The sequence below is a fragment of the Diadema setosum genome, chromosome 12, assembly GCF_964275005.1.
Source record: "Diadema setosum chromosome 12, eeDiaSeto1, whole genome shotgun sequence".
Classification (NCBI taxonomy): Eukaryota; Metazoa; Echinodermata; class Echinoidea; order Diadematoida; family Diadematidae; genus Diadema; species Diadema setosum.
Genome location: NC_092696.1, coordinates 12,110,256 through 12,137,611, shown reverse-complemented (window position 1 = coordinate 12,137,611; position 27,356 = coordinate 12,110,256). Strand labels below are relative to the sequence as shown.

The 27,356-nt window shown below is 40.0% G+C and overlaps 1 protein-coding gene across 1 annotated transcript in view; it reads right to left on the bottom strand.

Annotated features, from left to right (window-relative positions):
- The window catches only part of LOC140235719 (uncharacterized), a 106,257-nt gene that overhangs the window by 35,145 nt on the left and 43,756 nt on the right, over positions 1 to 27,356 (bottom strand). Inside the window, exons 16-31 of the mRNA XM_072315732.1 lie at positions 26,782 to 27,090; positions 23,013 to 23,341; positions 22,410 to 22,719; positions 21,806 to 22,114; positions 20,462 to 20,770; positions 19,246 to 19,554; positions 16,564 to 16,872; positions 15,951 to 16,304; positions 13,983 to 14,324; positions 11,008 to 11,316; positions 10,396 to 10,725; positions 9,805 to 10,113; positions 7,722 to 8,030; positions 5,446 to 5,754; positions 4,164 to 4,520; positions 3,419 to 3,724 (exon numbers count right to left, since the gene is read on the bottom strand). Of these exons, the coding sequence (XP_072171833.1) occupies positions 3,419 to 3,724; positions 4,164 to 4,520; positions 5,446 to 5,754; positions 7,722 to 8,030; positions 9,805 to 10,113; positions 10,396 to 10,725; positions 11,008 to 11,316; positions 13,983 to 14,324; positions 15,951 to 16,304; positions 16,564 to 16,872; positions 19,246 to 19,554; positions 20,462 to 20,770; positions 21,806 to 22,114; positions 22,410 to 22,719; positions 23,013 to 23,341; positions 26,782 to 27,090 (5,109 nt within the window). The remainder of the gene's footprint in view (positions 1 to 3,418; positions 3,725 to 4,163; positions 4,521 to 5,445; positions 5,755 to 7,721; positions 8,031 to 9,804; positions 10,114 to 10,395; positions 10,726 to 11,007; positions 11,317 to 13,982; positions 14,325 to 15,950; positions 16,305 to 16,563; positions 16,873 to 19,245; positions 19,555 to 20,461; positions 20,771 to 21,805; positions 22,115 to 22,409; positions 22,720 to 23,012; positions 23,342 to 26,781; positions 27,091 to 27,356) is intronic.

Sequence of the window (27,356 nt, the reverse complement as noted above, 5' to 3'; positions counted from 1 at the left end):
TTTCAGAATCTGCCCTTACCTAAAAATCCATGTCTGGTGACTTTTTGTTCAATTTGTGATGCAGGGTCACATATTATCAACCATAATTATTTCAGGAACAGCTCAAGGACATTGCCAGTCTTGCTTTTATCTAAGAATGCTTTACATGTGAAATGATCACAAATAATTGAATTGAATTCATCTTCTTTTCCCTATGAATCATAACTTTCAAGACATTTTTTTAAATTTTTTTTTGTGTGTGAATCTGTTTATGTATTTTACCATTCAATGATTTAATTCGTTGATTTCAGGCAACACTTACAGAGTACAGTCCATTGTATTTCACATTATTATATAAGCTGGGTTCCTTGTGGTGTATTTTAATCCACATGTACAGTTTTTTTTTTACACAGGTCTAGAATTATTCATATCTTCCAAATGAAATACATCATGGAATGTGACTTGTCATTGGATTGAAGCACAAGTCTACAAATCTTGATGCTTTCCCATAATATGCTGTTTGTAGACTGCTCAGAACAGTCAACCAAATGAGAGAAAGATTGAAAAATATAATTTCTGTAAAATGAAAAATTGGCTGGCTTTAAAAACATAATACACACAAGAAACTATTTTCTTCTAACAAGAACTGCCATTACATGACATTGATCGGCTTGAGTGTGCAAATCAGGGCAACTGACTTTAAATAGGCACCCTGTAGGAATTTATTTGTATGTATTGTTAAAAACCAGAAATTTTCATGTGTATGAAACTTTTACATATTTTGCAAGGGAGCCAAGATTCCCCAAAGTACTAATTCATACAAAAGGTTCTTCTGTCTGCTCAAAACATTGAAGGCCAGTGGCGATTTGCAAAAGTTTCACCTGGCACAAATGGCCACTGCAATGGCTCCACTTCATGAATGCCTCTGGTTTTACAGCAGTTGTTTCTAATAATAAATGGGGCTCCTTGAAGATATGTTCTACTTAAATCTTCTTTTATAGCAATGAAATAGGAGCACCATATAGCCCTTAATAAGTTAAAGTTCAAAGGTTTTAGTCTGCACCCCTCGGTCGTGATTTGGCAAAAAGGTGTATGTCTGCCGTTTTACAGCGACTACAAAGCCGAGAAAATCGACTTTAAAGTTTTGGCAGTTTCCTTGACCGTAGAAGCCACCTAAACTGTGCAACGCTCAGGGATTCAATTCCATGATTTAGTATACACTTCAAATTTCATTTCCTGATAATTTTCTTGCATCTAACTTTAAAGAATACTTCAGAATCAGCACTTTTAGCATGTTTAGAGACATACACCTTTTTGCCAAATCACGTTTACAGGGACTGCGACCCACGCTATTTTGGCAAAAAGGTGTATCTTCACATACACCGTAAGAAATCATGCATTTAACTTGGCAAAAAGGTGTATGTATAGAGATACACCTTTTTGCCAAATCACGTTTACAGGGACTGAGACCCACGCTATTTTGGCAAAAAGGTGTATCTTCACATACACCGTAAGAAATCATGCATTTGACTTGGCAAAAAGGTGTATGCATAGAGATACACCTTTTTGCCAAATCACGTTTACAGGGACTGCAACCCACGCTATTTTGGCAAAAAGGTGTATCTTCTTATACACCGTGAGAAATCGTGCATTTAACTTGGCAAAAAGGTGTATGTATAGAGATACACCTTTTTGCCAAATTAAACGATAACAAAATATACCAGAGATTTTGTAGGGAGAAGGGTGTATGTGAGACCATTTCTAATCAAATGTTAACTCTTGACAATCTTTACTTCATTATTACAAAAAGATTTTAAAAAATAACAATAAAGAAAACTATCAGGATGCACAACTTGTTCATCAAACATAGAAAAATGTGCGCAAATTACAACTCACCCTAGAGTCTAAATATTAACAAAACATGGTCTCATGGATATGCATGGTTAAGGATTACAGCTGAAGAATTTTTCTTCTTCCTTCTCCTCCCTTTTTTCAAAAACTTCTACTTCCAATGAGATGATTCATTATATTTTTAGCTTTGTGCCCCTTTTTTCGACAAAAGGTTCGTTTGTTTTCTCTACTGAATGCTTTAGCAAACAAAGAGGCAGTTGTTTGCACATCATGTATCTGTTCTTAAAAACGCAGTTATCATGCTGCTCCCAATTTTTGCAATAAATTCAATAAATGTGAAAATTCAGGTAGGATCATTTAACTGTTTGCATCCACTGAGCACTTTGAGCAGTACATCCAAGTATCATTTCCAAAGACAGGGACACATCTTTCTCTAGACCTTTGTGTGTAACTGCCACTAAATGTCTGTTAGGTAACAGCCCCATTCGCATAGCGTAATGGGTAGCCGATCTTACAGTCACACAGCACACCATTTTGTACAGGCTTCTACATGCACTGCACAGCACGGACAGTGCAGGGATCACTGTCATTTTGAAGCGTAGAGAACTCTCATCCCACAGCCACACTTGCCAGAAAAGCTGTCATTTCAACAGACTAGATTTTACGAATCTGCGCATCTAATGGCATAGAAGTGGCCATTGAGACAACGTTAGATCTGAACTTCTAGATATTAGGTTCTATCTACTCACCGACTAGCAACAAGGAGAAACTCCTGCAGTGCAACGGGCTGCCAGTTTGAGTCAGGAGCATGGCCCGCCACCGCACCGACCGGTGAAACGGTACACATACATGCCAGCAGCACGTATAACAGAGTATATAATATACACAGAGTATAAAAGATACACCTTTCTGCCTTGTCATACTTCGCAACTATAATTCATGATTCATTCGGCAGATGGATGTATCTAAAGATACACCTATCTGCCAAATCTTTAAGCTCTCCCCATCGTGCACGGTTAGAGGTGTATCTAGAGATACACCCTTTTGCCAAATCATGTAGTTCTCTATCCTGGTACGTCATTGTACGTCAAGGGTGTATGTAAAGATACACCCTTTTGCCTAATCAAAAGCAGGAAAATTGATAAAATGATACAGAGATAGCCCCAAGTATCTCGGAAACAAAGGATCGATGACTTACGAAAGTTGGTCACATGAAAATTTCGGCATCGAAAACCCCCCAAATGGTAAAAACCAAAAACATGATATTTTTCAGACATACACCTTTTTGCCAAATCACGACCGCCCTCTTAGTTTCATAATGGTTTGAGGAGTGTGGTATTGCCTTCCTTTAAGTGTCTTCTTTAGAATAATCTACAATATATATACAGCTGTATATTGAGTATATACACAATAACATTCAATGACTTTTTATTCGATTTCTTGCAATGACATTTAAATTTCTATCAATATGATACTGATAACAATTCAGAGGATACAAATGACATTATTAAGAGAACATACTATAACATACTGACATGATGATAACCGACTGGTAGTTTTGAACTTTGGCATGGTGTTCTTATTTTACCATTGATTGAGCAGACTACTCCAGCATCTTCCCAGTGGCCACAGTTTTCCACGTACAAGCCTGCATGTACGCAATCAAAGATATTGGTCTCATTGCCTGTGCACTCTACATCATCCAGAACAGTGGCACCGGTTCCTTGGCCGAACTCGGCGCTACCGGGGGCCTCTTCGGCACCTGGGAAGTCGAGCATCCTGCATACAACGCCGGCGTCCCGGACATCCCACGCGTCATCGCAGACGGTGCTCCAGGAGCCGTTGATGAAAAGCTCAACGCGGCCCTCACCATATTTGCCACCCGCCAGTCGAACTGTCGGTCAAAAGACAAAGCGCTAGATGCATTAAGAGTTGGGAATCCATGACTTATTGACAGTTAATTACCACTTCATTTATTTATTTATTTATTATTATTTTTTTTTCCAGCTAAGCAGCCAATGCCAACATGTGTGGACTGAATTTCTATATCATTCATAGAGTGCATACAAACTCTCTGACACAAAACTCCTTTGTCTTCTGAGAGATCTGAAAGGATATATCCTTGGCCCTCTGCTACAGCAAAAGAGGATGTTTTCCTGTGATCAATTTTTCGCACTGAACTGGGTAAAATGAATTTTGTTTCTTTTTTTTTTTTTTCATTTCATTCTATTTGATGGTGGACTTACTTTTAACATGTGTAAAAATGACGCCTAGCCCATTTTGCTATGAAACTCTTCAAGTGTTGAGAACTATCACGAATCAAGAATGCATACCATTCCTCTGGCACACAACCCCTGCATCCTCAACGTGAAAGCAGTTGCTTTCATACAGCCCATTGTGAAGGCAGTCCCCAATGTTGGTCTCGTTGCCCACGCACTGCACGTCGTCCAGGACAATGCGGCCCTCACCCTGCCCGAAGTAGGCCTCAGAGGTCACAGCCTTCGCTCTGCTGAATCCCAGCGCGCGGCAGACCACGTCAGCGTCGCGCAGGTCCCAGGAGTCGTCGCAGACGGTGCCCCACTTCCCATCGTGGTAGACCTCCACGCGCCCCTCAAAGTCTTTCTGGCCTCCGACTAGGCGCACTGCGAGAGGAGCACTGAGGGTTGCTGGACTTGGACTGGCGGGAGGACCTAACCACGAAAAGGTTATGACGTATAGAGAGTGATGGCACACAAACTTCACAGAGCACTTTCTAGTGTGTCAGTGGGCAACACATCAACCATCCTGTCCCCCATCCACCCCCCCCAAAAAAAAATGAACAAACCAAACCAACCAAACAAAACCAAATCGAACCGAATCAAACCGAACCAAACTAAACCAAACCGAACCAAGCCAAGCCATACCAAACCAAACCAAACCAAACCAAACCAAACCACACCACACCAAACCAAACCAAACCAAACCAAACCAAACCAAACCAAACCAAACCAAACCAAACCAAATCAAACAAAACCAAACAAAACAACATCTTATTCAAAAAATTGAGTTTTATAGGGTGCAATTGTAGAGGGAAAGGTGTAATGAAAATGAAGGCTGCCAAAAGATTGTCCGTCAGTTTTGCTGAGGACAATTTCCCTTTGAAAAGGTAGGACTGGAAAGTCGACATTCATTCTGTAGTCTTATCTTCACTGAGGTAGTCACCAAATGGATGCCCATTTTTTTTTTTTGAACAATAACACGATATGGGGTCCTGCACTTCTGAAACCTAAACTAGAAAAGGGGCATGGGCTGATTTTGAAAGGTCTGGAATTATGCATTTTTTTTTTTTTTTTTTGATTTGGCTGAATACAGATTTTTTAGTTTTCTTGACAGAATTACAGTTAGTTGTAATTTTATATACTCATGAATAGAAGGTTAAGGTGTACCAAACTTCAGGTTAATCTGACAGTCCCTTTGCAGTGGTTACCAAGGAGTTTATAAGCCTTTTTTTTTCTTTTTCTCCACACACAACAAAGGTGACTGAGTCTACTTGAACAAACCTTTCATTTTCAGAGATTGAAACAGATACAGCAGTCATGGTGTACAGAAGTAAGGAAAGTTTTCTTCCTCTCTCACCTTCTAGTGAACATGTGACTCCTGCGTCCTCAGAGTGTCCACAGTTGTGACTAAAGAGTCCTCCATTCTGGCAGTCAAGAATGTTGGTCTCTTCACCCGTGCACTCAACATCGTCTAGGATAATGCTTCCTTCACCCTGGCCAAACGATGCCGATCCCGAGGCACTCTCTGCTTCAGGATATCCCAGCATTCTGCAGACAACGTTGGCATCTTCCTGTCCCCAGCTATCATCACAGACAGTGCTCCAGGCATTATTGTAGTAGATCTCCACACGACCCTGACTTTCATTAGCGCCACCAACAAGCCGGACTAAGTTTAAAAAAAGAGAAAAAAAAGAGAAAGAAACAACAATAAAGAATTGGCTGGACAGTCTCGCTCATTTAAGGAATAGAACAACATACGTACACATGCACAATATTGTAAATACTCCCCTCCTTTATTTCGGGGGGGGGGGGGGGGGTTGTTTCACAAATAATTCTATTAAAGAGTGTGTACAGTTCTGGTCGAGGTGAGGATTTAGCTTTTAACATTTTGCGAGATATTCAGAAACCACTCTATGAGATATTAAAAAGCATGCAATTCTATGGGGTATCAAAAGTTTATTTGATGAAAATCGGTTTTGAAATGGCCGAGATATCCAAAAACAAGGTGAAACAAAGAGATCCTAATAAAAGGCATGGCCTGTCGCCTTTTATTATTATCACTTTTTTGGATATCTCATCCACTTGAAAACCAATTTTCATCAAATAAACGTTGAATTCTTCTTAGAATTACATGGTCTTTCATATTTCATAAGGTTTCTCATTATCTCACTTTAAAGGAATGTTCGAAACATGAATCCCCACCTCAACCAGTACCGTACAGTCTCTTTAAAGTCAATCTTTAAAAGTTCAGATCAACTGAGAATTACAACATGCTGAGCGCATCATCTTTTGATGAAAGACAAATTTAGAAGACTTTTTCATGCAGACATTACTATATAAAATAATGTAACTGACAAAGTTTGCAAGTGGCCACTTCTGTGGATCATGGACCCAATAGAAGCTACAATTGTACACCAAACAAAAATACAATATATTTTAATTGATGTCATTCTTGCATTAATCTCATAATGTATTTACATTTTGATACCTTTTTGGTTTTTCATAATATCCATTTGACAATTCTTTGTTTATTAGATTTTGCTAAATTTATCTAAGAAGACCCAAACAACACTTTTAAATATTTTGTCAGTTTACAAACAGGTATTAAACTGCAGTTTCAAAATAATATTGGTTTCTTCCGCAAGCTCTCTTCATCTTGTAATGGTCAAGTAGCCTTGTTTAATAGTAATACAATCAACAAAAACGTAACATGCATATTAACAGCTTAATATCATAGCACTGTATTTTTTTATCAAACTTTATGTCTTACCAAGTAACATCTTATTCTATCCACAACAAACCATCAAATCTCCTAGAAACGTAGTCAGATTACGTAAACATGTCTACCAGTCAGTTGGAGTCACCATTCTCCTAATATCAAGAGTAAACTTCATTCTAGGGAATGCTCTAAACTTTGCTGGTGTGATGCAATGAAATGAAATGATGAAATTAAAACAAGTGTACCATAAACATCGTGCTGTATTATCAAAGCAAATCTGCAGTCAGTTAAAGGGAAGGTAAACCCAAAGAGCAATGTGGATTGAGTGAAAGCAGCAACATTAGTAGAACACATCAGTGAAAGTTTGAGGAAAATCGGACAATCGATGCAAAAGTTATGAATTTTTAAAGTTTTGGTGTTGGAACCGCTGGATGAGGAGACTACTAGAGGATATGACGTATGAGTGGACAACAATACAAAGAAAATATAAAGGATATTCAACAAAAATTCACTTTTCTAGAATTATGAAAGAGCAGTGGACCAACCGCTTTCAGAAAGCAGGGGGAATAATTGCTACCCTTAACATATGTCAATATCAAGTTGATGGAATTTGTAATTTTCATGAAAAATGGATTTTTGTAGTATTTTCTTTAGATTTTCTTGATATTGTAGTCCACTCATACATCATAACCTCTAGTAGTCTCCTCATCCAGCGGTTCCAACACCAAAACTTTAAAAATTCATAACTTTTGCATCGATTGTCCGATTTCCTTCAAACTTTCACTGATGTGTTCTACTAATGTTGCTGCTTTCACTCAATCCACATTGTTCTTGGGGTTTATCTTCCCTTTAATTATTCAGCTACCGCAATCATGGTGAAGAGAAGTATTAGGAACCCTTTCTTTCTTCCTCACCTGTTGGTGAGCATGTGGTTCCGGCATCCTCAGAGTGTCCACAGTTGTGACTAAAGAGTCCTCTGTTCTGGCAGTCAAGAATGTTGGTCTCGTTACCTGTGCACTCAACATCGTCTAGGATAATGCTTCCTTCACCCTGGCCAAACGATGCCCCTCCCGAGGCACTCTCTGCCTCAGGATATCCCAGCATTCTGCAGACGACATTGGCGTCTTCCTGTCCCCAGCTATCGTCACAGACAGTGCTCCAGGCATTATCATAGTAGATCTCCACACGACCTTCTCCTTCTCCAGCGCCATCAACCAGCCGGACTACAGTGTGAGTTAAAAAAAACAAGATAAAAAGAATAGCAACAACAAATCGGTTTGCATCTGATTGACAAATTGTCCTACATTGACGCAAATAAGCACTGCACTGATAAGTGTCTTAGTAGTAGCCATGACAAAAGAAACCATAGGCTTACATACTCCGGCAGGACGCGAACCTACAACCTCCTGATCTCTGAACAGGAGTCTTATCCTCCAGACCATAAAGCTTCTGTCTGACAGCAGTGCTGGTTCTAATTCTTATAGCGTGCAATGGTTACTGCGTTATTATCAGAATTGATGAAATTCTTCTGTGAGTTGTTTTTTGGAACTGCAACTGATTGACATATTGCCCGACATTAATGTAAATAAGAACAACTCTTTATTCTCAATTAATTAGAAGAAATTATCAAGTTGAAATTAAGACAACTAGATGGAAGGATATCATCAATTCCTACAAAATGGTTTGACACTCATGCTGGATGTAGATACAGGCATTTTTCCACACAGCAAAAGGGTACACTTCAGGGATGTTGCTTTATTTTCTGTTTCAAATGTGCATTATCCCCCAATACAATACAATCCTTTTAGAACAATTAATAATGAGAAATATCTTTTCCAAAAAATTGCTTCAAAGACACAATGTATTCAAAATTTTTTTCCAAAATGAAAAATTTCAAGATAGGCATCTTATCCATTGTGGATAAGATTCCTGTTCAGAGATGAGGAGGTTGTATAGTAGGTTTGAATCCTGTTCGAATACACGGTTGTATGTATCTCATGATTTCTTTGTCATGGCTGCTACTAAAACACTGATTAATCCAGTGCTTATCTACGTGGATGTAGGGCAATTTGTTAATCAGTTGAAACAGAAAAAACAACTCCCATCATCAATTTGAATTTGTTTATAATGAAACAAAACAAAGCAACCAAAACATTTGTGCCACGTACATTTTGATATTTTGAACGATTTGCAGTCACTTAACACCGCTGACCCTAGCCCCCTCAATATACTCATTCAAGAGGAAATTGAAAGTTTCTTTATTGCAACCTTATTCTACTGAATAGAATTAACCAGCTGTTAAAACTTTTTTCTAAGAACCAATGTTTTCACATATTGATTGCCAAGTATACTTTAGCTTTTTTATACTTATTCATATCATGCTACGATATTTCTCCGATCATAACAATTATGTCTATTGCCCTGTTCTTTCTCGCGTCACTTTTTCTCACTTTCTCGACACACTTCTTACGAGATCGCTGTCTCTGTAGAACATTTTTGTCTGTTCTGTTCTTTTCTATTATGTTAGCTTTGCCTCATTTTGTCTCGTCTCATAGTCAACTCTCCATTGTATTGTTACTCCTACCTCAGTCTCATTTCATGTTTATTTGTTTGTATATCTGTCTGCTGTTGTTGATCTATCTTTCTAGTGGGCTTCCAGACTATTACTTTTTTTCTCAACTGATGTTTTTCCTCCGAGGGGCCCACAATCTACAAGCTTAGTCTTCTTAGTGGGTCCCTCCATTTTTCGAATTTTGCATACTGTATAATTACTTCTAATCACTTGAGTTATATGATAGTGTATAATTATTATAAGGTGGTACAATCATTGTATATACATTCTTTCATGTTATACTTTACGCACCTTAATTTCTGTTATCAAAAAAGTGATGTTCATATCTTTTTTGTCGGAAAATGAAATAAAACATTGAATTGAAAAAAAAATTGAATACAAAAATGTTTAGAGAACTATAAAGTAGGGTTTTGTTTCTTTCTCACCTGTTGGTGAACATGTGACTCCAGCATCCTCAGAGTGTCCACAGTTGTGACTAAAGAGTCCTCTGTTCTGGCAGTCAAAAATGTTGGTCTCGTTACCCGTGCACTCAACATCGTCTAGGATAATCCTTCCTTCACCCTGGCCAAACGATGCCCCTCCCGCGGCACTCTCTGCTTCAGGATATCCCAGCATTCTGCAGACGACGTTGGCATCCTCCTGTCCCCAGCTATCATCACAGACAGTGCTCCAGGCACTATCGTAGTAGATCTCCACACGACCCTGTCTTTCATTAGCTCCACCAACCAGTCGAACTACGATCAACAACAAGAACAAAAAAAAAAAATGGTTTGACAGTCGTGCTGACATAGAAATGGAGCCACAGACAAGATTGTAAAATCTTGACTAATCCACAGCAGACAGACAACTCATACTCTCACCACACTTGCACATCAGAAACTACAGACCTTCATCATAATTTGTGTTTAGATGAAGCTAATGAAGCCAGTGTCTCAGTAGAAACTTTGAAAATGAATATCACGAACAATCAGATAAATGGTCAAGATAAGGTATCCCATGTAGTAACAGTGCATCACCTGATGGGGAGCATATAACTCCAGCATCCTCGCTGTGGCCACAGTTATCGTTCAAGTAACCATTGTGGGAGCACTGCGACAGCTCCTCCTCCGTCCCATTGCAAGCCACGTCGTCCAGCACGATCTCCCCGCTGCCTTGCCCAAACAGAGCCCTGGAGACGGCCTGCTCTGCTCCACTAAAGCCCAGCATGCGGCAGACGACGGTAGCATCTTCCTCGCCCCAATTATCATCGCAGACCGTGCCCCAGGCCCCGTCGTAGTTGACTTCCACTCGCCCTGACCAGGGGTTTGGTCCGCCGACAAGGCGGACCTCCAAGCCAGCTGGTTCAACTGTGGTCATAGCTGCTGGTTCTACTGTGGTTGTAGGTGCAATTACTGAAGAAAACAAACAAACAAAACAAGAGAAATATGAAAGAATGAAAACAGTCCTTATACATTTAAGGATGCTAAATTGTAGCAGTATCTCCACTCTCATTTCAGTGATCCTTTTGTTTTGCAGACTGTAAGAGAGCTAACTTGACATTACAGTCTTTATTTGTAAACTTCTTTGCGGTTTCAGTTTGCCTTTTTTTTTGGGGGGGGGGTTGGGGGCTACCTTTCTTTCTTTCTCACCTTCTAGTGAGCATGTGACTCCAGCATCCTCAGAGTGTCCACAGTTATGACTAAAGAGTCCTCTGTTCTCGCAGTCAAGAATGTTGGTCTCTTCACCTGTGCACTCAACATCGTCTAGGATAATGCTTCCTTCACCCTGGCCAAACGATGCTGATCCCGAGGCACTCTGTGCTTCAGGATATCCCAGCATTCTGCAGACGACATTGGCATCTTCCTGTCCCCAGCTATCATCACAGACAGTGCTCCAGGCATTATTGTAGTAGATCTCCACACGACCCTGACTTTCATTAGCCCCACCAACAAGCCGAACTAAGTTAAAAAAAGAACAAAACAACAATAAAGAATTGGTTGGACTGTCTCGCTCATTTGAGGAATAGAGCAACATACACTTCTACAATATTGTAAATACTCCCCTCCTTTATCCAAGGGGGGTGTTTCACACAAATAACTCTATTAAAGTCGATCTTAAAAAGTTCAGATCGACTAAAAATTACAGCATCCTGAGTACATCATCTTTTGATGAAAAAAAGGAAATTTTGGACACTTTTTCACGCCGACATTAATATACAAAATAATGTAACTGACAAAGTTTGCAAGGGCCACATGACTTCTGTGTATCATGGACCCAAAAGAAGCTACAATTGTACAACAAACAAAAATGCAATATACTTAAATTGATGTCATTCTTGCATTAATCTCATAATGTATCTACATTTTGATACCTTTTTGGTTTTTCATAATATCCATTTGACAATTCTCTGTTTATTAGATTTTGCTAAATTTATCTAAGCAGACCCAAACAAAACTTGTAAAAATTTTGTCAGTTTACAAACAGGTATTAAACTGCAGTTTCAAAATAATATTGGTTTCTTCCGCAAGCTCTAGATTTATCTTGTAATGGCCAAGTAGCCTTGTTTAATAGTAATACAATCTACAAAAACGTAAAATGCATATTGACAGCTTAATATCATAGCACTGTATTTTTCTTATCAAACTTTGTCTTACCAAGTAACATCTTATTCTATCCACAACAAACCATCAAATCTCCTGGAAACGTAGTCAGATTATGTAAACATGTCTACCAGTCAGTTGGAGTCACCATTCTCCTATAATATGTGGAGTAAACTCCATTCTAGGGAATGTTCTAAACTTTGCTGGTGTGACGCAATGAAATGAAAAGATGAAATCAAAACAAGTGTACCACAGACATTGTGCTGTATTATCAAAGCAAGTCTGCAGCCAGTTAATAATTCAGCTACCACAATCATGGTGAAGAGAAGTATTAGGAACCCTTTCTTTCTTCCTCACCTATTGGTGAGCATGTGGCTCCGGCATCCTCAGAGTGTCCACAGTTGTGACTAAAGAGTTCTCTTTAGCGTGCAATGATTACTGCTTTATTATCAGAACTGATGAAATTCTTCTATGAGTTGTTTTTATTGCAACTGATTGAGAAATTGCCCGACTTTAATGTACATAAGAACAACTCTTTATTCTCAATTAATTAGAAGAAATTATCAAGTTGAAATTAAGACAACTAGATGGAAGGATATCATCAATTCCTACAAAATGGTTTGACACTCATGCTGGATGTAGATACAGGCATTTTTCCACACAGCAAAAGGGTTCACTTCAGGGATGTTGCTTTATTTTCTGTTTCAAATGTGCATTATCCCCCAATACAATACAATACAATCCTTTAGAACAATTAATAATGAGAAATATCTTTTCCAAAAAATTGCTTCAAAGACACAATGTATTCAAAATTTTTTTCCAAAATGAAAAATTTCAAGACAGGCATCTTATCCATCGTGGATAAGATTCCTGTCCAGAGATCAGGAGGTTGTATGGTAGCTTTGAATCCTGTTCGAATACACGGGTGTATGTATCCCATGATTTCTTTGTCATGGCTGCTACTAAAACACTGATTAATCCAGTGCTTATCTACGTGGATGTAGGGCAATTTGTTAATCAGTTGAAACAGAAAAAACAACTCCCATTATCAATTTGAATTTGTTTATAATGAACAAAAACAAAGCAACCAAAACATTTGTGCCACGTACAGTTTGCTATTTTGAGCGATTTGCAGTCACTTAACACCGCTGATACAAAAATGTTTAGAGAACTATAAAGTAGGGTTTTCTTTCTTTCTTTCTTTCTCACCTGTTGGTGAACATGTGACTCCGGCATCCTCAGAGTGTCCACAGTTGTGACTAAAGAGTTCTCTTTAGTGTGCAATGATTACTGCTTTATCATCAGAACTGATGAAATTCTTCTATGAGTTGTTTTTATTGCAACTGATTGAGAAATTGCCCGACTTTAATGTAAATAAGAACAACTCTTTATTCTCAATTAATTAGAAGAAATTATCAAGTTGAAATTAAGACAACTAGATGGAAGGATATCATCAATTCCTACAAAATGGTTTGACACTCATGCTGGATGTAGATACAGGCATTTTTCCACACAGCAAAAGGGTTCACTTCAGGGATGTTGCTTTATTTTCTGTTTCAAATGTGCATTATCCCCCAATACAATACAATACAATCCTTTAGAACAATTAATAATGAGAAATATCTTTTCCAAAAAATTGCTTCAAAGACACAATGTATTCAAAATTTTTTTCCAAAATGAAAAATTTCAAGACAGGCATCTTATCCATCGTGGATAAGATTCCTGTCCAGAGATCAGGAGGTTGTATGGTAGCTTTGAATCCTGTTCGAATACACGGGTGTATGTATCCCATGATTTCTTTGTCATGGCTGCTACTAAAACACTGATTAATCCAGTGCTTATCTACGTGGATGTAGGGCAATTTGTTAATCAGTTGAAACAGAAAAAACAACTCCCATTATCAATTTGAATTTGTTTATAATGAACAAAAACAAAGCAACCAAAACATTTGTGCCACGTACATTTTGCTATTTTGAGCGATTTGCAGTCACTTAACACCGCTGATACAAAAATGTTTAGAGAACTATAAAGTAGGGTTTTCTTTCTTTCTTTCTCACCTGTTGGTGAACATGTGACTCCGGCATCCTCAGAGTGTCCACAGTTGTGACTAAAGAGTCCTCTGTTCTGGCAGTCAAGAATGTTGGTCTCGTTACCTGTGCACTCAACATCGTCTAGGATAATGCTTCCTTCACCCTGGCCAAACGATGCTGATCCCGAGGCACTCTCTGCTTCAGGATATCCTAGCATTCTGCAGACGACGTTGGCATCTTCCTGTCCCCAGCTATCATCACAGACAGTGCTCCAAGCATTATCATAGTAGACCTCCACACGCCCCTGTCTTTCATTAGCTCCACCAACCAGTCGAACTAGGATCAACAACAAGAACAAAATAAAGAAAACTAGAAATGTCGCTACGGCGACTGATGCCTCCGCCATAATGCATGATTCTCCCAATAGGTGTATAGTACAATGTCTTCACAATGTGTGATGACAGTTTCACATAACTGGCAAAATATCGAAATAACAGGTTTATCGGAAATATCTTGAATGTTCACTTTCCACGAACTGGGTTTGCTATAATTGTCTATTAAAGAGTGCAGGTACACATATTTGGGGAATTGAAAATTTTTACTTGACTTCTGACCGACCTTATTATAAGTTTATGCATTGAGTATAATTTTCAAGATATGAAGAAAGAGTGTAATTACAGTACAAAATATATCTTTTTTTTTTTCATTCAAACCTAACCTTTGACCCTTAACCTTTGACCTTTGACCTTCTGGCTGGAAATTTCCAAGAGAATCTCCATTAAGTAATACATGTACATATATTAAATTTTAAAACTAATAATGCAATCATTGCATATACTAGTATATGAGGGAAATAGTAACATTTTGAGGAGTTGATCTTGACCTTTGACCCCTGACTATTGACCCATGACCCCTAAATTCCCTAGATAATCCCTGCCAGTCAGTAAATGTATATGTACCAAGTTCCATGAAGATACATTGAACCATTTGTGAGAAAAGTGATATTGCAAAATTTTCACCTAACCTTTGACCTTTTGACCTTTGACCTTATGACATGAAACTCTCCCTGGAGAATCTTTATGCAGTAGTACATGTCTACACTAAGTTTCAAGAAAATAACTGCGGGCATTGCATAGATATGGGGGAAATAGTAACATTTTTAGCATTTGACCTTGACCTTTTGACCTTTGACCTCTTGTCAATGTCACTAAAATCTACTCAACTAATCGTCCCATCATACATCATCCTTGGACCAAGTTTGGTGAAAGCTGCTTCATCCAGTTTTGAGTTATCACGTAAACAGATAAATTTTAGGATTTGACCTTGATCTTTGACCTTTGACCTCGGTCCGGTTTCACTGAAAAACTAATCAAGTAATTGTCCCATCATACATCATCCTCCAACAAAGTTTGGTGAAATTTGCTCCATACAGTCTTGAGTTATCGCGTAAACGGATAAATTTCATGATTTGACCTTGACCTTTGACCTTTAGCCGATTTCACCTAAAATCTAATCAAATCATTGCCCCATCATACTTTATACTTGGACCAAGTTTGGTAAAATTCCAGTAAATATTACTCAAGTTATCGCGTAAACGAAAGCGGACGGACGTACGTACGGACGTACGGAGGTAGGGACGGACGGACGGACAATCCGAAAACATAATGCCTCCGGCACCACTACGTGGCGGAGGCATAAAAATTGGTTTGACAGTCGTGCTGACATTATAGAAAGGGAGCCACAGACAAGATTGTAAAATCTTGACTAATCCACAGGAGACAATCAGCTCATACTCTCAACACACTTGCACATCTGAAACTACAAAGCTACATTGTAATTTGTGTTTAGATGAAGCTAATGAAGCCAGTGTCTCCGCAGAAACTTTGAAAATGAACCTTATGAACAATCAGATGTTTAGAATATGGTCAAGATAAGGTATCCAATGCAGTAACAGTACATCACCTGATGGGGAGCATATAACTCCAGCATCCTCACTGTGGCCACAATTGTGGTTCAAGAAACCGTTGTGGGAGCACTGCGACAGCTCATCCTCCGTCCCACTGCAAGCCACATTGTCCAGCACAATATCCCCGCTGCTCTGCCCAAAGAAGGCGTTACCACGGGCCTCCTCCACTCCGCTGAAGCCGAGCATGCGGCAGACGACGGCAGCATCTTCCTCGCCCCAGTCGTCGTCGCAGACCGAGCCCCAAGCCCCGTCGTAGTTGACTTCTACCCGTCCTGAAAAGGGGTTAGGGCCGTCAACGATGCGGACCTCCAAGCCCACCGGCTCAACTGTGGTCGTAGCTGCTGGTTCTGCTGTGGTTGTAGGTGCAATTGTTGAAGAAAAAAAAAGAGGGAAGAGTAACAAAAATGAAACTTACTTCTATAGATTCAAGGGTAATACATACCAAAAACAACTAATAAACAGGAGTTGAAGGGGGATTTTCCCCTGGTGAGAAATTATGTAAGCTCAGTTGTCTCCTACAAAACTGATTAGCCAGCAAGAATCTGTTCGCCGACATGCAATCGTTTTTATTTGCATTTTTTGTTTTTGCTATTTTCCTTTCTTTCTCACCTTCTAGTGAGCATGTGACTCCGGCATCCTCAGAGTGTCCACAGTTGTGACTGAAGAGTCCTCTGTTCTGGCAGTCAAGAATGTTGGTCTCGTTACCCGTGCACTCAACATCATCTAGGATAATGCTTCCTTCACCCTGGCCAAACGATGCCCCTCCCGAGGCACTCTCTGCTTCAGGATATCCCAGCATTCTGCAGACAACGTTGGCATCCTCCTGTCCCCACTCATCATCACAGACAGTGCCCCAGGCATTGTTGTAATAAATCTCCACTCGACCTTCTCCTTCTCGAGCACCATCAACCAGCCGGACTACAGTGTGAGTTAAGAAAAAAACTAGAAATGTCGCTATGGCGACTGATGCCTCCGCCATAATGCATGATTCTCCCAATAGGTGTATAGTACAATGTCTTCACAATGTGTAATCCATGACAGTTTCACATAACTGGCAAAATATTGAAATGACAGGTCTGTCAGAAATGTCTTGATCTGGGTTTGCTATAATTTTTTTAAGAGTGCAGGTACACATATTTGGGGAATTGAGAATTTTTACTTGAATTCTGATGGACCTTTTTATTAGTTTATGCATTGAGTAATTTCCAAGGTATGAAGAAAGAGTGTAATGATGGTACAAAATACATATATATATATATATATATATATATATATATAGTTTTTTTTTTTTTTTTTTTTTTTTTTTTGGGGGGGGGGATTGAAACCTGGCCTTTGACCCTAAACTTCTGACCTTTGACCTTCTGGCTTTAAATTTCCCGGAGAATCTCCATTAGGTAATGCATGTATTAAGTTTTGAAACTAATAATGCAAGCATTGCATATACTAGTATATGAGGGACATAATAAAATTTTGAGGAGTTGACCTTGACCTTTGAACCCCTGACTATTGACCCATGACCCCTAAATTCCCTAGATAATCCCTGCCAGTCAGTACATGCATATTTACCAAGTTCCACGAAGATACATTGAACCATTTGCGAGAAAAGTGATATTGCAACATTTTCACCTCACCTTTGACCTTTTGACCTTTGACCTTATGACATGAAACTCTCCCTGGAGAATCTTTATGCAGTAGTACATGTCTACACTAAGTTTCAAGAAAATAACTGCGGGCATTGCATAGATATGGGGGAAATAGTAACATTTTTAGCATTTGACCTTGACCTTTTGACCTTTGACCTCTTGTCAATGTCACTAAAATCTACTCAACTAATCGTCCCATCATACATCATCCTTGGACCAAGTTTGGTGAAAGCTGCTTCATCCAGTTTTGAGTTATCACGTGAACAGATAAATTTTAGGATTTGACCTTGATCTTTGACCTTTGACCTCTGTCCGATTTCACTGAAAAACTAATCAAGTAATTATTTTATCATACATCATCCTCCAACAAAGTTTGGTGAAATTTGCTTGATGCAGTCTTGAGTTATCGCGTAAACGGATACAATTTCATGATTTGACCTTGACCTTTGACCTTTGACCTTTAGCTGATTTCACCCAAAATCTAATCAAATAATTGCCCCATCATACTTCATACTTGGACCAAGTTTGGTAAAATTCCAGTAAATATTACTCAAGTTATCGCGTAAACGAAAGCGGACGGACGTACGTACGGACGGACGGACAACCCAAAAACATAATGCCTCCGGCACCACTTCGTGGCGGAGGCATAAAAAAAGAATAGCAACAAGATATTGGTTTCCATCTGATTGACTAATTGTCCTACATTGACGCAAATAAGCACTGCACTGATAAGTGTCTTAGTAGTAGGCATGACAAAAGAAATAATAGGCTCACATGCTCAAGCAGGACGCGAACCTACAGCCTCTTGATCTCTAGCCAGGAGTCTTATCCTCTAGACTATGGAGCTTCTGCCCGACAGCAGTGCTGGTTCCAATTCTTGTAGCGTGCAATAGTTACTGCTTTATTATCAGAATTGATGAAATTCTTCTGTGACTTGTTTTTATTGCAACTGATTGACAAATTACCCAACATTAATGTAAATAAGAACAACTCTTTGTTCTCAATTAATTAGAAAAACATTATTAAGTTGAAATTAAGACAACTAGATGGAAGGATTTCATCAATTCCAACAAAATGGTTTGATACTCATGCTGGATGTAGATACAGGCATTTTTCCACAGCAAAAGGGTACACTTCAGGGATGTTGCTCTATTTTCTGTTTCAAATGTGCATTATCCCCCAATACAATGCAATCCTTTAGAACAATAAATAATGAGAAATAACTGCCCCAAAATTGCTTCAAAGACATGATGTATTCAAATTTTTGGCCAAAATGAAAAATTTCAAGACAGGCATCTTATCCACTGTGGATGATGCCTGTCCAGAGACCAGGAGGTCGTATACTGTAGGTTTGAATCCTGCTCACATATGTATCCCCATAATTCTTTGTCATGGTTGCTGCTAAAACACTGATTAATCCAGTGCTTATCTACATGGATGTAGAGCAATTTGTTAATCACTTGAAACAGAAAAAACAACTCCCATCATCAATTTGAATTTGTTTATAATGAAATAAACCAAAGCAACCAAACATTTGTGCCACATACATTTTGCTATACCAGGTATTGAGCAATATGCAGTCAGTTTACACTGCTGATACAAAAATGTTTAGAGAACTATAAAAAGTAGGGTTTTCTTTCTTTCTCACCTGTTGGTGAACATGTGACTCCGGCATCCTCAGAGTGTCCACAGTTGTGACTAAAGAGTCCTCTGTTCTGGCAGTCAAGAATGTTGGTCTCGTTACCCGTGCACTCAACATCGTCTAGGATAATGCTTCCTTCACCCTGGCCAAACGATGCCGATCCCGAGGCACTCTCTGCTTCAGGATATCCAAGCATTCTGCAGACGACGTTGGCATCTTCCTGTCCCCAGCTATCATCACAGACAGTGCTCCAAGCATTATCATAGTAGACCTCCACACGCCCCTGTCTTTCATTAGCTCCACCAACCAGTCGAACTAGGATCAACAACAAGAACAAAATAAAGAAAAAAATTGGTTTGACAGTCGTGCTGACATTATAGAAAGGGAGCCACAGACAAGATTGTAAAATCTTGACTAATCCAGAGGAGACAATCAGCTCATACTCTCAACACACTTGCACATCTAAAACTACAAAGCTACATTGTAATTTGTGTTTAGATGAAGCTAATGAAGCCAGTGTCTCAGTAGAAACTTTGAAAATGAACCTTATGAACAATCAGATGTTCAGATGGTCAAGATAAGGTATCCAATGCAGTAACAGTACATCACCTGATGGGGAGCATATAACTCCAGCATCCTCACTGTGGCCACAATTGTGGTTCAAGAAACCGTTGTGGGAGCAGTGCGACAGCTCATCCTCCGTCCCACTGCAAGCCACATTGTCCAGCACAATATCCCCGCTGCTCTGCCCATAGAAGGCATTACCACGGGCCTCCTCCACTCCGCTGAAGCCGAGCATGCGGCAGACGACGGCAGCATCTTCCTCGCCCCAGTCGTCGTCGCAGACCGAGCCCCAAGCCCCGTCGTAGTTGACTTCTACCCGTCCTGACCAGGGGTTAGGGCCGTCAACGATGCGGACCTCCAAGCCCACCGGCTCAACTGTGGTCGTAGCTGCTGGTTCTGCTGTGGTTGTAGGTGCAATTGCTGAAGAAAAAAGAAAAGGGAAGAGTAACAAAAATGAAACTTACTTCTATAGATTCAAGGGTAATACATACCAAAAACAACTAATTAACACAAGTTGAAGGGGGATTTTTCTCTGGTGAGCAATTATGTAAGCTCAGCTGTCTCCTACAAAACTGATTAGCCAGCAAGAATCTGTTCGCTGACATGCAATCGTTTTTATTTGCATTTGTTGTTTTTGCTATTTTCCTTTCTTTCTCACCCTCTAGTGAGCATGTGACTCCGGCATCCTCAGAGTGTCCACAGTTGTGACTGAAGAGTCCTCTGTTCTGGCAGTCAAGAATGTTGGTCTCGTTACCCGTGCACTCAACATCGTCTAGAATAATGCTTCCTTCACCCTGGCCAAACGATGCCCCTCCCGAGGCACTCTCTGCATCAGGATATCCCAGCATTCTGCAGACAACGTTGGCATCCTCCTGTCCCCACTCATCATCACAGACAGTGCCCCAGGCATTGTTGTAATAAATCTCCACTCGACCTTCTCCTTCTCGAGCACCATCAACCAGCCGGACTACAGTGTGAGTTAAGAAAAAAAAAAAGAAAAACAGAATAGCAACAAGATATTGGTTTCCATCTGATTGACTAATTGTCCTACATTGACGCAAATAAGCACTGCACTGATAAGTGTATTAGTAGTAGCCATGACAAAAGAAATAATAGCCTCACATGCTCAAGCAGGACGCGAACCTACAGCCTCTTGATCTCTGGTCAGGAGTCTTATCCTCTAGACTATGAGCTTCTGCCCGACAGCAGTGCTGGTTCTAATTCTTATAGCGTGCAATGGTTATTGCGTTATCATCAGAATTGATGAAATTCTTCTGTGACTTGTTTTTATTGCAACTGATTGACAAATTGCCCAACATTAATGTAAATAAGAACAACTCTTTGTTCTCAATTAATTAGAAAAAATTATTAAGTTGAAATTAAGACAACTAGATGGAAGGATTTCATCAATTCCAACAAAATGGTTTGATACTCATGCTGGATGTAGATACAGGCATTTTTCCACAGTAGAAGGGTACACTTCAGGGATGTTGCTTTATTTTCTGTTTCAAATGTGCATTATCCCCCAGAATACAATACAATCCTTTAGATCAATAAATAATGAGAAATAACTTTGCCCCAAAATTGCTTCAAAGACACAATGTATTCAAATTTTTGGCCAAAATGAAAAATTTCAAGACAGGCATCTTATCCACTGCGGATGATGCCTGTTCAGAGATCAGGAGGTCGTATACTGTAGGTTTGAATCCTGCTCACATATGTATCCCCATGATTTTTTGTCATGGTTGCTGCTAAAACACTGATTAATCCAGTGCTTATCTACGTGGATGTAGGGCAATTTGTTAATCACGTGAAACAGAAAAAACAACTCCCATCATCAATTTGAATTTGTTTATAATGAAATAAAACAAAGCAACCAAACATTTGTGCCACATACATTTTGCTATACCAGGTATTGAGCAATATGCAGTCAGTTAACACTGCTGATACAAAAATGTTTTAATAGAGAACTACAAAAAGTAGGGTTTTCTTTCTTTCTCACCTGTTGGTGAACATGTGACTCCGGCATCCTCAGAGTGTCCACAGTTGTGACTAAAGAGTCCTCTGTTCTGGCAGTCAAGAATGTTGGTCTCGTTACCCGTGCACTCAACATCGTCTAGGATAATGCTTCCTTCACCCTGGCCAAACGATGCCGATCCCGAGGCACTCTCTGCTTCAGGATATCCTAGCATTCTGCAGACGACGTTGGCATCTTCCTGTCCCCAGCTATCATCACAGACAGTGCTCCAAGCATTATCATAGTAGACCTCCACACGCCCCTGTCTTTCATTAGCTCCACCAACCAGTCGAACTAGGATCAACAACAAGAACAAAATAAAGAAAAAATATTGGTTTGACAGTCGTGCTGACATTATAGAAAGGGAGCCACAGACAAGATTGTAAAATCTTGACTAATCCAGAGGAGACAATCAGCTCATACTCTCAACACACTTGCACATCTAAAACTACAAAGCTACATTGTAATTTGTGTTTAGATGAAGCTAATGAAGCCAGTGTCTCAGTAGAAACTTTGAAAATGAACCTTATGAACAATCAGATGTTCAGATGGTCAAGATAAGGTATCCAATGCAGTAACAGTACATCACCTGATGGGGAGCATATAACTCCAGCATCCTCACTGTGGCCACAATTGTGGTTCAAGAAACCGTTGTGGGAGCACTGCGACAGCTCATCCTCCGTACCACTGCAAGCCACATTGTCCAGCACGATCTCCCCGCTGCTCTGCCCAAAGAAGGCGTTACCACGGGCCTCCTCCACTCCGCTGAAGCCGAGCATGCGGCAGACGACGGCAGCATCTTCCTCGCCCCAGTCGTCGTCGCAGACCGAGCCCCAAGCCCCGTCGTAGTTGACTTCTACCCGTCCTGACCAGGGGTTAGGGCCGTCAACGATGCGGACCTCCAAGCCCACCAGCTCAACTGTGGTCGTAGCTGCTGGTTCTGCTGTGGTTGTAGGTGCAATTGCTGAAGGAAAAAAAAAAGAGGGAAGGGTAACAAAAATGGAACTTACTTCTATAGATTCAAGGGTAATACATACCAAAAACAACTAACAAAGCGGAGTTGAAGGGGGATTTTCCCCTGCTGAGCAATTACATGTGTATGTAAGCTCAGTTGTCTCCTACAAAACTGATTAGCCAGCAAGAATCTGTTCGCCGACATTCAATCTTTTTTATCTTCATTTTTTGTTTTTGCTATTTTCCTTTCTTTCTCACCTTCTAGTGAGCATGTGACTCCGGCATCCTCAGAGTGTCCACAGTTGTGACTAAAGAGTCCTCTGTTCTGGCAGTCAAGAATGTTGGTCTCGTTACCCGTGCACTCAACATCGTCTAGGATAATGCTTCCTTCACCCTGGCCAAACGATGCTGATCCCGAGGCACTCTCTGCTTCAGGATATCCCAGCATTCTGCAGACAACGTTGGCATCCTCCTGTCCCCACTCATCATCACAGACAGTGCCCCAGGCATTGTTGTAATAAATCTCCACTCGACCTTCTCCTTCTCGAGCACCATCAACCAGCCGGACTACAGTGTGAGTTAAGGAAAAAAAAGAAAGAATAGCAATAAGATATTGGTTTCCATCTGATTGACTAATTGTCCTACATTGACGCAAATAAGCACTGCACTGATAAGTGTCTTAGTAGTAGCCATGACAAAAGAAACTAGAAATATCACTGTAGGTGATTAATACCCCCGCCCTGTGACGACAGTCTTACCCAAGGAAATTACAGCACTTGGTGAAAACAAGCATTGAAGACAGTATATGACATGGCATAACACACACTGAGATAACTTATTTCAAAAACAGAATACATGCAATAACAGAGGTTAATGTGTATTGGTAGCCTGCTACGCAAGATTTTTCCAAGATTTACTGCAATAATTTGATGTCATGATGGAAGTAGTTCAATCTGCAAGGGTTTTCCCAGATTTATTGCTATTAAAATGTTGTCACCATTGCAACACAGTTTCTGACACGTCGAAAAATATGCGTTGCACTTCTTCGCTCCAAGACCAATGTGTGTGCCACATTTCATGAGTTTCAGTTGAATACAGAGGAAGTAGTTCAATCCGCAAGATCTTTCCTTGATCTTCTGCCATTTAACCCTAAAGGGGCCGGGCTTTTTTGGCTATGCTCAGACCGGTGGGGGGGTGGATTCCCCCCCCCCCCCCCCCCGAGATCTCGGCCATCGGCGGTGCGATCGCGATGAAATTTTGCATGCGTGAGACCCGCGTCATAATCTACAAGATTGTGTCATAAGATTTTTTGAAACAATCAATTTCTAATTTTAATTAATTAATTATGCAAATTAAGCTCAAGGTGATATTTTAGCTTAATTAAAAGCATTGAGAGTCTAATTTTTGATCTGTAAATCTGTTTTAGCATATTCAACAATTGTACATCACAAAAACTTCCAAAACTCATTTCAATTCTTATGTATTTTATTGTTTTCAGAATTTCTTATGTATTTCTCTGTTCTTCAACTTTTGTTTTTTCTTTGTTTTTTTCATTGGAAATTGTCACTGACCACTTTTCTACCATAATTAGCACAAAATTAATCAATGAAAGTGATTAATTGTAAAAATAATCAGGTTTTTATGCCTTTCATGACAGAGCACTGTTTTCCATAGGAAATGTACACAAAATCACAAAATTGTGCCCGTTTTGGAGCGACATTCCGTTACAAAAATGGGCGTGGCTTCGCAAAAGTAAATTTGGTCTCAAAAGTTGCCCGAGACTTGAACGAAGAAAGTCAAGAAGCCTCGCGATGAGGCCTTCTCGCGTTACAGAATTATAGCGCGAAACGTCGAGGGGGGGGGGCAGATTCCGCCCCCCCACCCCGGCCCTTTTAGGATTAAATGCCATTACCATGGCAATGTAGCTTCCGACACGTCCGAAAAATATGTCTTGCACATCTTCCCACCAAGACTATTGTGTGTGCCACATTTCATGAGCTTTTGTCAAAAACTGAGGAAGTAGTTCAATCCACAAGATCTTTCCTTGATCTCCGCCATTAATATGCCGTTACCATGGCAACGCAGCTTCCGACACGTCCAAAAAATATGTCTTGCACATCTTCCCACCAAGACCAATGTGTGTGCCACATTTCAGGAGCTTCAGTCGCATACAGAGGAAGTAGTTCAATCCACAAGATCTTTCCTTGATCTTCTGCCATTTATATGCCGTTACCATGGCAACGCAGCTTCCGACACGTCCGAAAAATATGTCTTCCACATCTTCCTACCAAGATCAAGGTGTGTGCCACATTTCATAAGCTTTGGTCAAAAAACTGAGGAAGTAGTTATATCCGCAAGATCTTTCCTTGATCTTCTGCCATTAATATGCCGTTACCATGGCAACGTACTTTCGGGTACTGTCGAAAAATGCGTCTTGCACATCTACAACCAAAGGCACACATCTTTACCAAGTTTCATGGAAATTGGGCGAAAACTGAGGAAGTAGTTTGCAACACAAAATTTTCCATCATTTTGGCTCATAATATGTGAGCTGTTACCATTGCAACATACTTTTTGTCACTGTCAAGATATGTGTCATGCTGACCTATATCCTAAGACAAACATTCAATACGAATTCCATGAGAATTGGAAGAACACTGATGAAGCAGTTTTGCCATGAAGCATTTTGCCCTATATTTTACCAATAACATGCCGTTACCATGGCAACGCACTTTTTGCCACTGCGGAAATATGTGTCTTGCACATTAAGATATTCAGATGAACATCTGTACCTAATTTCATAAAAATTGATCAAAAACTGTGGGAGGAGTTCGTGACGCAAGATTTGTACCCATTTTTGCCCATAATATGCCGTTACCATGGATACGTACTTTTGGGTACTGTCAAAAAATACGTCTTGCCCATCTACAACCCAAGGCACACATCTGTGCCAAGTTTTATGGGAATCGGTTGAAAACTGAGGAAGTAGTTCGCGACGCAAGATTTGCAATGGACCGACCGCCCGACCGCCCGACCGACCGCCTGACCGCCCGACCGACCGCCCGACCGTCCGCTGATTCCTATATACCCCCTTCAAACTTCGTTTGGCAGGGGTATAATAATAGGCTCACATGCTCAAGCAGGACGCGAACCTACAGCCTCCTGATCTTTAGCCAGGAGTCTTATCCTCTAGACTATGGAGCTTCTGCCCGACAGCAGTGCTGGTTCTATTTCTTGTAGCGTGCAATAGTTACTGCTTTATTATCAGAATTGATGAAATTCTTCTGTGACTTGTTTTTATTGCAACTGATTGACAAATTACCCAACATTAATGTAAATAAGAACAACTCTTTGTTCTCAATTAATTAGAAAAACATTATTAAGTTGAAATTAAGACAACTAGATGGAAGGATTTCATCAATTCCAACAAAATGGTTTGATACTCATGCTGGATGTAGATACAGGCATTTTTCCACAGTAGAAGGGTACACTTCAGGGATGTTGCTCTATTTTCTGTTTCAAATGTGCATTATCCCCCAATACATTACAATCCTTTAGAACAATAAATAATGAGAAATAACTTTGCCCCAAAATTGCTTCAAAGACACGATGTATTCAAATTTTTGGCGAAAATGAAAAATTTCCAGACGGGCATTTTATCCACTGTGGAGGATGCCTGTTCAGAGATCAGGAGGTCGTATACTGTAGGTTTGAATCCTGCTCACATATGTATCCCCATAATTCTTTGTCATGGTTGCTGCTACAACACTGATTAATCCAGTGCTTATCTACGTGGATGTAGGGCAATTTGTTAATCACGTGAAACAGAAAAAACAACTCCCATCATCAATTTGAATTTGTTTATAATGAAATAAAACAAAGCAACCAAACATTTGTGCCACATACATTTTGCTATACCAGGTATTGAGCAATATGCAGTCAGTTAACACTGCTGATACAAAAATGTTTAGAGAACTATAAAAAGTAGGGTTTTCTTTCTTTCTCACCTGTTGGTGAACATGTGACTCCGGCATCCTCAGAGTGTCCACAGTTGTGACTAAAGAGTCCTCTGTTCTGGCAGTCAAGAATGTTGGTCTCGTTACCCGTGCACTCAACATCGTCTAGGATAATGCTTCCTTCACCCTGGCCAAACGATGCCGATCCCGAGGCACTCTCTGCTTCAGGATATCCTAGCATTCTGCAGACGACGTTGGCATCTTCCTGTCCCCAGCTATCATCACAGACAGTGCTCCAAACATTATCATAGTAGACCTCCACACGCCCCTGTCTTTCATTAGCTCCACCAACCAGTCGAACTAGGATCAACAACAAGAACAAAATAAAGAAAAACAATTGGTTTGACAGTCGTGCTGACATTATAGAAAGGGAGCCACAGACAAGATTGTAAAATCTTGACTAATCCAGAGGAGACAATCAGCTCATACTCTCAACACACTTGGACATCTGAAACTACAAAGCTACATTGTAATTTGTGTTTAGATGAAGCTAATGAAGCCAGTGTCTCAGTAGAAACTTTGAAAATGAACCTTATGAACAATCAGATGTTCAGATGGTCAAGATA